This window comes from Octodon degus, unplaced genomic scaffold (assembly GCF_000260255.1).
Source record: "Octodon degus isolate 3935 unplaced genomic scaffold, OctDeg1.0 scaffold00013, whole genome shotgun sequence".
Lineage (NCBI taxonomy): Eukaryota > Metazoa > Chordata > Mammalia > Rodentia > Octodontidae > Octodon > Octodon degus.
In genome coordinates, this window is record NW_004524589.1 from 4,062,504 (window position 1) to 4,079,776 (window position 17,273).

Below are 17,273 nucleotides of genomic sequence, written 5' to 3' on the forward strand. Positions count from 1 at the left end.
GATTGTTTCTTACGTTATGATTTAAACGGACCGTACCGGCCTCCTCCCCAGGGCACGCTGAGGTGAAGATTGAGACTGGGTGTGTCTCCATCCCAAGATGATGTTATTACTTAAAAATCTTCAAGAAGACTTTGGTAGATTGGATCATATTTAGGCAACTGTGCACACTCAGCCCTATCTCCATCTGTGATGGAGGGATATAATTCCTCACTAATTGACTGATCTATGCTATATGACTGTGCTTTGATGAAAGAAGTATTTGAGAGGGTCTCATGCCCAAATCCTTGTCACGGTGTTTGCACAGGTGGGCTTGTGCTCCTGACTTTAGCCAGCATAATCACAGGCTTTAGGTGTTGTGACCCAGGCAGGTTAACACACATGAACAACAGGCAGACGAGGAGCTACAGCCAGAAGCCAATGCTGGCTAAGCCCTGCCCTGATTACCTTAATTGCAGGTGATCAAATTGCATATACAAGAAAGAGATTTATCACTGATGTACTGTATGAGTTTTGCAAAGACATAAACTCATTACAGCAATGGGAAACTTGTCCAGAGATGTTAGCAGAGTGTGGCAGGACCTATCTTCTCCAGAGGTTGAGGAAAGTTGATCTCAAGTTCAAGGACAGCCTGAGAAACTTGGTGAGACTCTGTTTGAAAATAAATTTAAGAATAAAAGCAACTGAAAATATATCACAGTAGGGTACTCATCCAACATGCATGAGGCCCTGAATTCATTCCCCAGTACCAGAAATAAGTCACTGTTCACCAGTCTGTTTATTTAGGCAAAGCTTCTGCCAAGTGCAAGTCACAATACCTTTTTTAAAAAACTATACCTGCATTCTAGATTGAAGCAGATTGATTCACTGTATCCCATCAAATAATCTCTGATACTATATTATACTTTCACTTGCAATGAAATACTTTGTAGATTCCTAGAACTGTGACAAATTCACTGAAGCTATGTCAGAAATACCACTATTAGTCCCACAAAATTGATTTCTGCTTTAGTTGCTTACTATAGAAGTGCTTGATTTTTTTTGAGCTTTGGGCATTAGTGTTTTGCAAAGAGGCATTTTGTCCATTAATTTTATATACCTAGTATTTAGGAGAGTTACTAATGTATCATAATACCTCAAATAAAATCAACAAATAAAAATTAAATAAATTTAACAGATAATTATGTTAAATTAAATTATGTTAATTATATTGTGTCAAATAAAATCAACAGATAATTCTTAGCCTTGGGTCACCATGGACCTCAGAAACAGGCAAAAGGATATCTGAGTTGAGTATTATATCTAGACTCTCATCAATGCTTTTTAAGAATTTCATCAATGTCTTTGTTTAATAATTTCTGTGCTCTATGCATCAACAATTATACATAGTGACTAGTACATCTGTGTTGGGTTAGTATGTTAATGAATGAATGAAAAAATATAGAAACCTCATAATTTTAATCCAAGACTGATGGCATGTTATTGAACATTATAATGATCTTAAATTATTGGTCTTAATTTATTATAATTTAGAAGCTTTACTTTCCTGTTCTACTTAAATTTCACATTAAGTCCATTGTGAATTTCATCAATTTTCAATAGATGTATTTTGAATATTTTTATGTTCCATGACATATGGAGAACATACTCAAAGATATAACAATGGAAGTTTTAATCAGATTAATACCTGGATATTCTTTGTTAAATCAAAAGATGTATTGCAGATTGAAATAAATTTAAAAGTGTCAGAAAAAGAACTCTTTTAAAGAAGGGAAAATCATTATCCTTCAAAGAAACACTCAAAAATATGATAAAATATATTACCTGTAAGCATATTCATGAGCCAAACACTGAGATAAACCTTCTAGCAAGGCTATTATACACTGGAGTGATATGTAATAATTTTATTAATTTTATAATTTTAGCCAGTCGTGATCAGTGATAAAACAATATACTGAAATTAGAATTAAGTCAAGTGACTTGGTTTAATATGTTTGAAGTATGGGGCCGGGGAGATGGCTTAGTAGAATAAGCGCTTCCCTGGAAAGCGCAAGGGTCTGAGCTCAAGCCTTAGTTCCACAAAAAAAAATATGTTTGAAGTATGTTTTATTTATTTTTAGGATGATAATTTATGATATTTAAACTACAAATTTTGTCAGTACAAATATTTCTAAAATCCTTAGGAATAAGGTCTTCATGTGAATATCTATTAAGTGAATAAGAACACATTAATTTTCTACAAACTTTAATCATCTTCTCTAATGATGTGGTTCTTTCATAAAAATCTTAAAAGGACTTTCTTATTAAATTTGAAAGGAATGTATACAATAGAAAGCTTACTAGGATGGAATGAAGATTGCAACTGTCTTGTTTAATTACATATATGCTATAAATTAAAAATTAGACCTTTGTGTTTAAATATCTGAAAGATATATTGCTTTTATAAGATTAAAAGAAAAGGAGTATTGAAAGAAGTTAAATTAGATTTTGCTATCTTCTTAATGAATTTCATCCTCAGTCTGATAATATATTTCAAGAGACAAAATTTTGAAAGGATCATTTTCAGAAATAATAACTGACCTGCATTGTAGGCGTGTGTATAAAGGCTGATTCAAACTCATTACTATAAAACTTATGACTTCCTTTATTTCTGATGAAGCCCAATTAAGCCTCCACTGCATCCAAGTGAAACACATAATAAATGCAGACCTTATATTCATACGACTCATCATATTCTGCAAGGTTTTTATACTGCATATTTTAATTTTATTGTAAAACTTTTAGTCAGTTAAACCTTTAAATGATGCTTTATACAACACTGATTTCACTTCTCAACACTCTGTGCACAAGAAGCCCTCCAGTGATCTCCAGCAAGCCTCCCTCTCTGTGTGGAGTCAGCCCACTTTCTTGGTGCAGGAACTGCTGCGAAACTACAGGGGACATTTGGTTAAGTGGTGCTGAACTGCAAGACATAGATCCAGAAAGGCAGTGCTCCGACAAATGACATCTTCAGATCATATTCATAAAATGACATTCAAGTGATTAGAGTACATTTATGGAGTCTGTAAAATATTATGGACTTGTAATATACCTGGTAAAAGCTAGGATTATTCATGAGCCAGTCAAAAGCTATCTAGCTAAGGAGGGCTACAAAAAAATAATCATTAGAGGAAGCTTTTATTTTCATGCCATACCTTAAGAGTAACTGGCACTTGAAATTGATACTTGGCCAGAAAATCTTCCAGGCTAGTGTAAGAGTTTCTCTGGAGCATTTAGTTAGACCAAAAAGTCATTCATGTTTCAACTGAAAACTTAACCAAATTTGTGAGATAGGAATCAGTATACTGAAATCAGAAAAAAACAAATTGGTAGTTAGACATAATCAAGACTAGTAGCATAATCCAGATATTTGGCTTCAAAGAATGAATACATTTCTGGTCTCCATTATTTGTATGCAACCTATTTGGTTTGTCTCCTGCTGAGGAAGAATTTTAATGTTATCAGCACCAATATTCTGAAATTTCACAGTGGTGGTGGAGTGGGGAACTGACATGCACACGTCTACACTTGTGATGTTTACTCAGTGGGCTTAGCCTGGAGCTAAGATTTCAGTTCTGAAAATAACTGATATATTATTCACCTAAGGTAATTCTCCCTCATTTTTCTCATTCTTAGATTTTACATTTTTATAATTTGTATCTTCTAGAATAAAAATGCGAATGTTTCACTATTATACATCCTATTTCCTTCTCTTTTGTCATATTGTTTATTGGACTGTTTCCTGGGCGTTACCTTCAAATTACTCTGCATTTTTAATTTTCATTTTTATAAATGCTTAAGTTTTTGAACTTACTCTGTCATTGATCATTTGGAAGCAATTCAACATTAAGAATGCCACATACCATCTCACTTTTTGGAGGCTGTTTATATAACTCTTAGGCAATTTCTTCTGTAATGTCTGCTGTTATTAGCCCATTTCATTTTTTGCAATATTTTTGTGGTTTCTGTCCTTACATTTTTCAGATTCAACTTACTGTTATAGTGATTGTATTATGCAGTTGTACTGACTGCCCACTGCTATCGGGTCTTAGAAGCTACCTGGAAGTTATCGTGTTAGGATAGTGTACAATAGAGGATTTTACTACCATTTGACTGGATGGTGAAGTAGCTTCTCAACCAGTGGAAGCCTGCTAAGTATATGGAATTATTTTCTCTAGATTTGATCAATTTCTCCACAGAACATCATTTCATTTTCAGTCTTGGCAGTGGACATCCAGATGCCAGCGTTCGAAGACAGATGAATTAGCATGTCGATTCTCAGTTTCACTTTTTTCTGTTTTGTGATTCATTCTGCTCTATGTTATGCCTGAACTTTGGAGTCAGGATTCCTCCTGGTGCAACTTTTCCCCAGAAAATACGGCAAGAGATTAAGACAGCAATCTAGGGTGCGACGCTGTCTTGGGGAGTTTTGCTACTCCGCTTTTCATGGTGCTCCCTGGTACATCCTGCATCCCCAGTACTATCGAATGAGTTGCCTCAGTCTTTAGGAACAAAGCTCTCTGCACTATGTTTGCATTGTGATTTCTGCTCTTCATGCCAATACTACTCATTTAACTTATTTGTGTGTTTTAAAACGTAATAGACTTTTCCCTTGTGAGTTAATATATTTACATTCATGCACTCCCATTCTAGAGGGAATTTAGAAAAGGGGTGCACTTGTCAAATTTCCACATTTAACCAAACTCTCTGAGAGACTGGATTTTAAAACATGGTGATTATTAAATTGCTTTAAATAGGCACTGACATAATCAGTCTGCTAATGGCTGAGAAAAGTCTTTGGATTCTGCTATAAAAAAATAACTAGTGACTTTTCAAAGGATAAAATAGGTACCAATGTGCAATCCAATGAATCTAAGTGAAGAATTAGAGATGGCAAATATAGGCAACTGTCTCAGTTATTTTCTGGACCAATTATTGTACATATTGTTTAAAAACTACTGTTCTAATGTAGATAGAATCTCATGGTAGTCTGAATCAGAGTGGTGGCCATGGAGTAAAGAAGGAGAAGACAGGTTAACAAGGCAATGTGTGAGAGAATAGTGATTACTCATAGTGAGAAACAAGAATTAAAGTGGCATCCAAGGTATAGAGCTGGGCAACTAACAAAAGCAGAAGGGGCTCAAGTCACAGAAAGAGGGTAGCAGTCAGGATGGAACCTGGTTCTGGCCCTCTTGAATTGAAACCTCCACAGGTTGCTTATCCATACAAAGGTAGATCACAGTATCTGAGACACAGGGGAAGCACTCCAGAGGACTTGACTCAGAGGCCATGGGAAGGAGGAGAAGTTGAGAGAACAAATAAAGACATTGGATGAAATTTCCTAAGATTTTAAAGAAATTAAACTAAGATATATGTAAGATACTAGACTGAGATATATGTGTGCCTATGCTTATAGCAGCACAATTTGTGATAGTCAAATCTTGGAAACAACCAAAATGCCCATCACCTGAGAAATGGATGAAAAAGGTGTGGTGCTTTTATACAGTGGAATATTACTGAGCTATAAAGAATGATAAACTCGAAGCCTTCATATATAAGTTGTTGTAACTTGAAGATAAACTCATAAGTGAAATAAACCAGACTCACATGTGTAAATATCATACTGTCTCCCTAGTGTAAGAACTCAAAAGAAGAAATAAAAATTAAAAGGTATAACGTAGTTAAATGGAAAGCAAGAACTTAAGAATTAAACAACAAAGAGAGAAATTAGAAAAGTTAGGAAATATGGTAGGGGTAAAACCGTACATTTATATAAGCAAGATGTTTAAGGCAATGGTCCTAAGAATTTGCATCAGGATTTTGAAAAGAGCAGTTAATGGGTAGAATTCTCACCTGACCAACTCTATATGCTGATATCTGTGAACTAAGCAACTACAATGAGGATGGGTTAGTGCTTCTAACATTATATCAATTATTACTATACTCTCTTTAAAGTAAATATTTGTAAAAGAAAGAAAAAAGAAAAGAAAAAATGGTAATAAAAGAAAACAGACCAAAAAAAAAGATACTAGACTGAAAGAGGTCAGAGAGATTGTTGGACAGTATGGAGATTCTGGCACAAAGAAGGGGGCAAGGAACACAGCTACTTCACAGTAAGTAATTCTATGTGATAAGAGCTGATAAAACACCACTGGACTTTAAACAGAAGAAAAGATAAGCCAGGTGCAAACCAAGAGCATTTCCTTGAGTCATAAAAGCAGAGAATCCACAGCAGGGTGCTTGGGATTAACAGTGGGTGTGGAATTAAAAGACCACAGCTGATAAAACTTGACAGATATTCTGGAACTGAGAAAAAGATCAAACTATCTTGCATACTGGAAAAGCCATCAGTGTGGAGCAGGATCAGGCTTCAACAAGCTAGTAATGGCCCTTATAAGTATAAGGGGATCCTCCACACACAGATGAAAACTGGTTTTAATAAAATATCAACTCATTTGTATCAACATTTATCATATAATTAGAATCAGGTCATATGCTTTTCTTTATTATTTTTCTTCTTTCAATTAACATATGTCACAATGTAGCACATATTATTTCTTCAGTCCTCTTCTTTGCTGAATAATAATTCATCTAATGGATAAGTAATAACATATTTATTCATTTATTTACCAGTTCATAAGTATCTCCTTTACTTCAAATTTGAGGATTTAATGAATATTCTCTTATGAGGATGCATGAACAAGTTATGTTTCAATCAATTTATTATTATTTCTTAGATATGTGGAACCACTTCAATTGTATAGTAACTTTATATCTAATCTCTAAAGGATCCTCAAGCTGTTTTCCAGAACTGTTGCACAACTTTACATTATGACCGTTTTAAACATGAGAGTGCTCAAGACTAGAATGTGCTCGTACGCCCTAAGCTAATGCTGAAGCCGCGCACCACAGCACGTGGCTATATGTGGTCATGCAGATGTTTCATTGAGCCTTAAGGAAAGAATTATTGTTCTTTGGGGTAATTGGTTGTTGTTACTTGAAGTTACTAATGAAATTACTATAGAAATATCTTCTAGATGTAATAATATCTGAATGGACTTATGATTTTAATTGTTAAAAGTATATCTGAATTTATTAGGAGCTGGCTGCTATTTGGAACTTCAGTTTGTGAAATAAGTCATATTTTGCTTTGTTTTTGACAGAATGTCATAAAGATTTTAGCACCGAAATGGCTATAGAGCTCCCTAATTAACTAAAACAAAAATAGAAATGTTATAATTTTCAAAGTTCTTTCAGCATTTTTATACAGAAAATAGAGCTGATAAATGGCTTAAGCCTTCATGGATAATGATAAGTGTAAGATCAGCAGTATGGGAGTGAACATAAACTTTTATTTAACAGAAAACAATTACTCTTTAAATAATAAAAAATAAATTGCCAATGCCCAACCTAAATCCCATTACTTTCGCAAAGATTTTTTAAACCTTCATTTCCAGTTGACTGTACGCTAATTGAAATGGTTGTTTTATGCTGACAATTGATTTTGTTTTAAGTGAAAGAGCTAGCAGCGGAGTCAGTGCATTACACTGAGTACTCCAGAGAAGGCTTCCATTGAATTTACTTAGACAAAACTAATTGCTGAGTTAGATGACCATTCAAGTTATTGAGTGTATTTCAAGGACTTTCCTCCTAGCCAAAAGATAACTGCATGGCTTTTGGTCCCTACTGCATGGCTAATTCAAAATCAAGAACTTGATATCTTCCTGAAAAATCAACATGTAAATGTGAGACATGAAAGTAGTGGATAGTAGTTCAGAGGGAAAGGAGTCCAAGTTCTCACCTTACCCTGAACAGCAGTCTATGAAGTACATAAACTTCAGAGTCAGTTGGTATAACATGGCCACACGGGTGCGGTCATTCAGCTGATTAAGATGAGGTGGCTCTATATTTTTGTTATACACTATTAAGAATAGGAAAAATTTCTAAAAAGCATTATAGTGTAAGTTTAATGAAATATTAATGGGGGCCGGGTGGTTAGCTCAGTGGAATAAGCGCTTCCCTGGCAAGCGCAAGGGCCTGAGTTCAATCCCCGGTTCTGCAAAAAAAAAAAAAAAAAAAAAAAGAAATATTGAACAATTTCACAAATTGGCAACTTTAAGATACCAATGTCTTCAGAAACATTTGCTTACTTTTTTATGTGAACACTAATGACATAGCTATTCGCTCAGAGCTAACTAAGAAACCCCTTTCTGTCTGCTGTAGATCTATAATTACTATTTATCATTTTGAAATTGAAGAAGAAACTAGGAAAAAGGCACAGTCTATTTTGCACGCTGTCTTCTACATAAAAGAAGATAGTGATCTATGCCTGAATCCAGCACATTGTGATACTAGAATAGATATTATAAAATATCTAGTTATTATGTGCTGGTAAAGAATGGTTAAGATTATTGCTTTCTTCATAGTAAAAAATCAGGTTTATGTGAAGACATTTTGTAAGGAGTTTTAGTCTCTATACAATGAATATTTAATGGAAAATTAACATTCTTCTACATATTTCAATTGTTAGGTTTGAGGAAATAAAATGTTATTTGAACTTACTGCTTTTAACAACATTATAATGCTTATTGGTTTTGCAACTCAAGAGTTATAGAAAATTGTTGTGATGTCACTTTTTATGTTGCATATTCAAAGTAGGTGAATTAATTTCTATGTGGGGCATTAGGATTCACAACTAATAATATTCAGCTGTGAGGGTTTTCAATGCTGGCATCATTACTTTGAAAAATGATGCATGTTATTTAATGTTTAAAGAAAAATTGCTGCACAGCTAACTTTTTTGCTGATAACTTTTCCGTAAACAAGCATAGTCAATATGAACAAGAAATTTCAAAATCAGTTTGTTAGAAAAAATCTGAATTTAAAAAGTTTACATGTTTTTCAATAAGATGTACTAGGAATAATAAAATGCTTTTTCCAATTTATATCATCAAAGGGCAATTTACTCTAAAAAACGCCTGAGGAAGTTAATGTCACCCTTGATTGAAAGTCTTCATTGACAGCTGGTTATAAAAAAATTATCACAGAGGGCTGGCCGGATAGCTCAGTGGACTAAAGCACCTGCCTAGGCAGAGCAGGGGCGTGGGTTTGATCCCAAGAACCACAAGCTGAGCCAGCCCTGCCCCTGGGGCATGCTGAGACAGCTACTGAGACTGCGTGTGCTGGCATATGCCTGTAAGCCCAGTGCTTGGGAGGATGAAAACAGGAGAATCACTACAAATCTGATCTATATAGTGAGACCCTATAGACCCTGTACTAAATATATTTAAAAAAAAAATTATCATAGGTATCTCAAAAGGACAGGCACTGTCTACCCCAAGAGTAGGTTCTGGATGGTAGAACGATTCTGAGAGGCTTCTTTCAGCTGGTACAATGACTTGGCTGAGAAAGGAGCCAGAACAGCAGAGGGAAAGGGTGTGTGCACATGAGAATCTCCCCTTCAAGTTTGCTGCTCTCTGTTCCGAAGGACCTGCGGTGCAGTAACAGGCACTGAGAAGCCTGAGAAAATCCTTGAAGACCAAGTGACAATGCACATGTCTTTTGGGCATTTTTTGAGTGGAACATAAATATAATGCTTTCTCTAAATGGAAAAGTAAAATTAAAGTTGTTGATGCCTCTCTCTAGGAGCCTGCTCTCTAGGACTTCTATTCTCAGACACTGTCCTGTAAGTGCACTGTTCACTTTGGCTGTCCTTAGATATCAGCTTAGGCTAATGTTTCAAAAGGCCTTCTGCTTTGGTCTCTGGAATCCCCCCTCAACACACACATACATAATGCTCTACACCACAAACTTCTGATGATTATGGTCCTACTTTACCTCAGTTCATGGCAAACTTGATTTCATTTTCCACTGGCCTCATGAGAATAAGACCACAATTTTCCTAGAAAATCTCTGGTAATTTTTATTAAGAATACTTAAAATCATTAACAAACATTGCTTGGCTACAATACCCAGGATATATCAAAGGTAAAAGAAGCAAGAAGGTATTTATGACTGTGGATATTCCTATTAGTAGCCTTTCTTTTCATGACAAATTGGCAACTACTAATAAATCCATCTTTAAATGACTAAGTAACATTATAATTCTTCCATATGACAAGATGGTATGAAAGCAGTAATAACTATTTGGGAAATAATTTTATGCCTTGAAAAATGTATTTGTCATGCATTGTACATGCGTAGCTCAAGTTGGAAAGCCAAATGTACTCTACAATTCCAACTTCATTTTGTAAGAAAGTTAGAGGATTGACCTATGGATATAAATTCTTATATAGAGAAAAAGCCCTGCAGGCTTATTTTGTAGAATGTGCTTCAGTTTTGCAAACATTATATGTATTTTTCTACTTTTTCTATCAACTTTCCTAAAACAATGAAATTCAATCTCTAATAATGAACTTTTTTAAATTACTTGGCAAAAAAAAAAAAGTGTAATTAAATATCATGTGTCTTAGTACTTTTTTTTCCTTGCTGAGACAAAATACTGAACACCCAGAGATAAGGAGGGACAGGATTTTTTAGGTCACAGTCTGTAGAAGTTTCAGTCCACATTCAAACTGGCTCCTACGCAGGGCAGCAGAGCAGGAGCAGTTCATGCTGGATATAGGGCAGCAAAGCAAGCAAGCAGCAGGACAAGCCTTCTTCTATCCCTTATATTGTGTCAAGGCTACCAGTATGAAGGCAGTGCCAAGCCAATCAGAGGACTGATTTAGAAGTCATGCATCCTTAATCCTAGCACCCTCGATCCTAGCCTTGCACCATGAATGACTCACATAGTCTAGATTCATCCACTTCTGAGAAAACCTCCACCTATGTTTGCATGAGGGTTGTCTTAGTTACTCTTCTTTGGTTGCTGGGACAAATTCCCGACACCCAAAATGAAGGAAGGAAAGGTTTATTTAGCTCACAGTTACTGGAGGTTTCAGTCTATACTCAGCTGGCTCCAAAGCAGAGCAGCACATAGCAGAAAGCAACCTTTCCAAGAGGGGGCAAAGAGCAAGAGTGCAAAAGGGAGGGGTAGCAGCAGCTCAAGCAGCTGGCTTCTCTTCCCTCCTTACATTGTAATGCAGATTACCTGCCCCAGGGCAGGTGTGGCATCCACACCCACAGTAATCAATCACAAACTCCAGAAGCCACTCCAAGACTGCACGAGGCTTTGAGGGGACACCTAGACACAAACCATAACAAGGGTTTTGCTGTTGTTTTTGCTTTTGTCTTAGGTGGTGGGTGACATATAATCCCAAGTCATAGCAGCACATGTGTTCTAGATGAACATTCTAAGCATGTGTGGAGGTACCAGATCCATTTAACAAAACATTTACAGTGTTCACGTATTCTGTAAAGCATTTTTCAAATAATCATGCTGTCTTATATCCTCCAAAATTTCTGATGTGAGTTTATACTCTGCAGGAAAGAAGTGACTTCATAGTTTTACAATTAAATAATATCCTTGTGCTGACAACCAAATGTGGTCTCCACTGAATTTGGGGTGTGGAGGACCACCTGGGCAACTCTCTCTGAAAGAAGAGCAACTGTCTCCATTTTGGCTGTGCCTGACCCTGTTTCCATGTATTGAAGTGTGCAGAGCTGGCTAGGACTCTTCCTTATCCCTTCAACTGGCTTTAAGCAATGCATATGAGTCCAGCTGGGGCGAGTCTTTGAAGATGGCAGGTGTGTTTCTCCAGAAACCTCCACCTGCTGCTCTTTAATGTGAGCCAGATCCAGAAGGTAGGAAGAGCCAATGCTGCACATTCTTGGCTAGGATCAGGTCTCGAGACAGAGGCTATGACTTCCTGGGGCTGAAAAGATTACACAACAATGCTGAAGTACCAACCGCGAAACATTAGATGGTAAGGCAGCTTACTCTCTGCACATTGCAGAGGTAAATACAGGCCTCCTACGTAGCCCAGATCACAGTACTCACCTCCTTCCTGCCATTCTCCGTCACTCATCCTCAATAAAACCCGGGTTCAGCCCTGCTCCAGTCCTTTGTTTTGGATAGCCATCACGATGGCTGGACTTAGGCTCCCCATAGCTAGAAATATGCCTCAGTGTCTTTATTCTCTCTATGGCTTGCACTGGGTGTGGTAGATTGGAAATAATTTCATGGGATTCCAATAATTTATCAATGAGATTACAAAAATAAACTTCCTGGACCAAGACAAGGACCAGGAAGGGCTCTGGAGATTGGGTTCCCTTCTTTGATATCTAGGAGACATTGGAGATTTAAGGAACCCATGTTTTCCACTCAAAACATGCCCACACACTTGCTCCTCTTATAGTATACATAATGATGATATTAGCTTTCCATCCTACTTAGAACCAGCACACACAGGAATTTAATAAGTGCATGTTGAATAATTTTAATAAAGCAATTATTTTAGTACTTAAAAGGTTGCATTTTCAAGGTGAAATTTCCACCCAGGTGTTTAGCAATCACTTGTGGAAGTTATGGGGTGGAAAACCTACTCTCAGACCAATAGTAGGCCAAAAGGACAGGTATATGGGGGCTAAAACATGGAGGCAATTTTTCCTAGAAAAGAAACATGGCTGACATATTTTCATATACACAACTCTGAACAAAAGGCAAAAAAAGATTTATTATTATTATTATTAAATGTGGGGTTTTTTGTAGAAAATGGTTAAAAAATGAGCGAAACATTATTACAATACAAAAGTTGTATCCAAACACTAACTTATAATCTAAATCTGTGGATTACCCTTTGAAATATGTATGCCTCCACCCACCCCCACCCCCCGGCACATACTATTCTCAAGTTGCTAAATTCTCACTACCAGAAGACACTTTCTGTGCCTTCTGCGTAGCTGCCACCAAGGAGATTGTGTTGCATGGCCTTTGCCATCAGAGGGCATGACAGGAACCCCAGCCAGGGCTCACACACATTATCAGCAGCCAGAAATCGGGTAAAATCAGAAGCTTCTCTTCATCTTTAGGAAGTTGGTTTATGAAAGAGTATGTTCTAGGTATGTGTTAGTGACACATGTTCAAAATATGATTTCCTACAATCTTTTGCAAAAACCTAATTTTCAACCATACCATCTTAGTAAACTTTAAAAAGATAGACCTCAAAGGTGGCATTGTGTTTGATATTGGCTTGTAGCCCTAGAATAAAACTTAACTACGAATAACTAGAGATCTGCACACTCTCTTACAGATGAAAGAGTGAGACTAAATTAACATGAAAAACAAAAGAAAAGTAAGGGTTTTTTTTTTCCCCTCTGCCGCCCTGGAAAAATTATGGCTTTGAAGCTACGGAGCAAGAAAGGAAGAAAGTAAGGCTGAAGGCACAAACTAAATATTTCTTTGTGAATGAACTCTTACATTCATGCAGGTGATAGAAGCTCCATCACAATTATCTACCACAGAGTTTCTGTGATGCTTTCATCCCATATATCCACGACAAACAGCTAGCATGCTTCCTTACCTGATATGTGTGCTCATGTACTCATAACCTATACATATGCTTTCTTGCACTAGTATATTTGTGGTCTACATACCTTCCTACAACCAAAAATACTTAGAGAATGAGATACAATCAATAATCACTGAAGTTCTACATTTCCCCCTGCATTTGGTGAATTATCTTCTTCACTCCCTGGGTAATGCTTAACTCTAGAAGCCATGAAGATTTTGTTGTATCTTAGCAAAAAGAGATGACCAGCCTTATGCCTGTTTTTACTTTATCATTGACTACGTACTACAGTTTCACATAACCTGCACTTACACACCACTTTGTAGTAGACATTGCTGGGAGGATCTAACCAAGGCCATGGGCTGCTGCTGACTCATAGCTGTCAACATAATCCCATCATCCAATAATTGGTTGGTGCAGAAGAATAAAGACACATACTGGTTTTAAATACAGCAGTCACCAAAAGGGACATTCCTGCCTGAGTTCCTATTAGGATCCAGTGAGGCCTTGTTAAAGCTGCAATTCAGTTCTATTCTTCCCTAGGCAGTCCTAATTTTCCCATTCCCTAATTGATAGCAAGGGAACATGGCCACAGATTCCCCACCCCAATTCTTTTCCTGCAAAACCATCAGATACATGTTAATCAACATGTACTACAAGTCCACTTTGCTTGAACATCTAGTGCCTAATGCATTGTTTATTAAGCCACCAAAAACTCAAGAAGTAAATCTGTATCTCAGGTTGTCCTGAACCTCATTAGATTCCCTCTGATAATTATCAGCATCACCTGGAAGTACAGAAATACCCTTACTTTTCAAAGTGTGGGGAAGAAAAGTTTCAATATAGAGGAAACATGGTGGGTAGGATGACTCTGGCTGAGTGCCTCAGCGGACCCAGTGTTGCTGCTTCCCGACAGCAGTCTTTTCTGCGTGACCCTGGCCATCATGCTGCAGCTCCACTACTAACACTGTCCCCTCCTTCACTGCCACTCCACCTCCTGTCCCAACCTCAAGGCTACTCAGATCCTAGAAATGCTAGCACATGGCCCACAGGCAATAAAAGTCACCTATGTTACCCTGGAAATTCTTCCCTGAAGGAATTATTTTCAACTCACCAGAGGTTGTGACATTTACTCATCTGTAATCCTGATGCTAAGTTTCTCAGAGGAACTGACTTTCGTAGCTCTCAAAGTCAGCTACTATTGCCTCCTGGAAGGAAGAAATTGATTGTACCGTACCAGCCCCGTACAGACTTTGCATTCCTTCTCCTTGAGACAGAGACTCCTAAACACAGAGCCCTGATAAAGGGCCCTTCATAAATTTAGTCTTTGCCAAGGAATTATGAGTGGCTCTAGAGTACTTTATACATAAGGATAATTCAGTCCTAATTAGGTATGATTTTTGACACAAAGTGTCAACTATCCACAGATATTTTGCTCCAAATATGAAAAACTACATCCACATCCACATAGACTGTTACAAAATGTCTAGTAAGTAAAAAGATAATTTAACCCTAAATAACAGAAGTGTTTGCATCATGTAACATAATATGTAGCTCCACTTAAACTTTTTAATACGCAGTTTCAAAGTATCAACATTTTGAATGAACCGTTCTTTAAGCTTCATATGTGATATATAAAAATGGAAGTGTAGAGTCATTTGATTAAATAACACTAATAAAGGTAAAATAGAGTACGTCTATTTCAAAAAGAGCCATTGGACAGATTACAAGATAACATTTAAAGGATGGTACAGCACAGGAAATAAGTACTAAAAATGTAGATTACTCATTTACATCTTATATTTTACTGAGAATACAGAAACCTTAATAGCTTTCTTGTTCAGCATGATATGGAAAATGAATCTATCATCTCTATTTTCACTAATGGTAACAAAAGTGAACTTTATCCACTGAAGATGATGTGTATCTTGCGATTCTCATCATTGAAATATTAAGGTTCTGGCTTGTTTTGACAGATAGATTTTTTTCTCATTAATATACCATTGCATAATTGACATTGGATAAAAAACATTCAACTAATTATTTCTGAAATCCCAAATACCCATAAGTTATTCCAATATTCCCTTTCAAGTAGAATTCTCAATATAATTAATGAAGATATCACTGATAATAGATAATAGCCGCATGTGATTTCCTATATAATACACAAATGAATAAATACACAGGATCGGCACTTACCTGTATTACATGCTTTAATTTGTCAATTATCTGATTTATTACTGGATCAGATCCTCTGACTCTGACTTCAGGATTTCCAGCCTGGGCTTTGATTCCACTTCCAACCACACGCTGAGTATAGCTAAAGAAGTGAAGAGCGAAAGACACGTGACTTAATAACCTGTTCTGTGTACTATCAGCCCCACTGCTTCAGCTGATATGGGTTCAACATTTCCTCCTAGAACAGCAATACATCAATATACAAAATATACAAAAGTATATCATATCTACTTCTGGAAGATAAACTGTTACAACAATAAATTTTTTAGGTAAAATGCTTATAGTGAAAATGTATATTATTTAAAACCCAGTATTTTTGTTTTCTAGCACCCAATCAAAGCTCACTACATTTTAAATATTAATGAAAAGTATGAGAAGCCAATATATATCTGAATTCTCACCAATTGTTGCTGAATTACACATATAAAAGCAGCCAATTTACTGTAACTTACTGTAATCTCATACAATTTATTAATAAGTCCCAATAGTATTACATATACAGTATATATATTCAACTCTACTAGTCAAAGTTATTAACTTTATAATCAACTATAATTCCAATTATCTTCTGTAAGTAAAGGAAACATTTTCTTTTACTAAGATTCATTTGTTTGTAAAAGGGTGATGTCATAGGCCATGAAATTCTACCATCTTCTCTAATGATAAAATACAATGTCAATTTAGTATTCATAAAAATATTTAATTCATCCATCATAAGGCCAGGGAGATGGCTCAGTAGAATAAGCGCTTCCCTGATAAGTGCAAGGGTCTGAGTTCAATCCTTCGTTCTGCCAAAAAAAAAAAAAAGAAAAAAAATTCATTCATCGCATATATGTTTACTCTGCCTACTGTGTTCAAAGCTCTATACTAGTTGAATAGGGTTTCAAGAAATTATAATTCTTAAAAAAATAAAAATAAAAAATAATTAAAAACTTTAATTCTTGTCCTGTAATGCTTGTTACCTCCCTAGGAATATATTACCTCAGTTAAATCATACCATGGGCATTTGTCATTACATTTTATTATATTTTTTAAATATCTTATAGATTACAGGTATATGAATGCCTTTGTTTTCTAGACAGTTTAGTGTAGTACAAAGTGAACAGCTAAAAGCAACAGTACTGGAGCAGCTGGGAAGGCATAGTATGTGCCGAATCTGAGGAGAGAAAATGGCGAGGTGATTGATGCTCAGAACCCAGAGAACTCCATTCAGACTCACACAGCTGAGAAAACGCTAAAGAGAAGTCATACTGTAGAAGGCCACTGAGATAACAATGCAAAAGTAAATCTTTCATAGTACGGTTAACTCCAGAACAAAGACTAATACCCAAGGAAAGGAAAGAGAAGAAAGTACAGGAATGAAAGAGAGAGAGAGGGAGAGAGAGAGAGAGAGAGAGAGAGAGAGAGAGAAATAACTAAGCCTCCAGCTCCAAAGTTGAGGAGGTATACACAGGAATGAAGCCACATGCCAGTTTCTATCTTCTGAGTAACTGTTTACTTTAATAGAATTACGGCAGCCTCAGCAACTTATCAGCAAGAATATTCACT

General features: G+C 36.3%; 1 protein-coding gene across 1 annotated transcript in view; it reads right to left on the minus strand.

Moving 5' to 3' along the window:
- The window catches only part of Gpc5 (glypican 5), an 863,449-nt gene that overhangs the window by 304,378 nt on the left and 541,798 nt on the right, over positions 1-17,273 (minus strand). Inside the window, exon 6 of the mRNA XM_004626298.2 lies at positions 15,687-15,807. Within this exon, the coding sequence (XP_004626355.1) occupies positions 15,687-15,807 (121 nt within the window). The remainder of the gene's footprint in view (positions 1-15,686; positions 15,808-17,273) is intronic.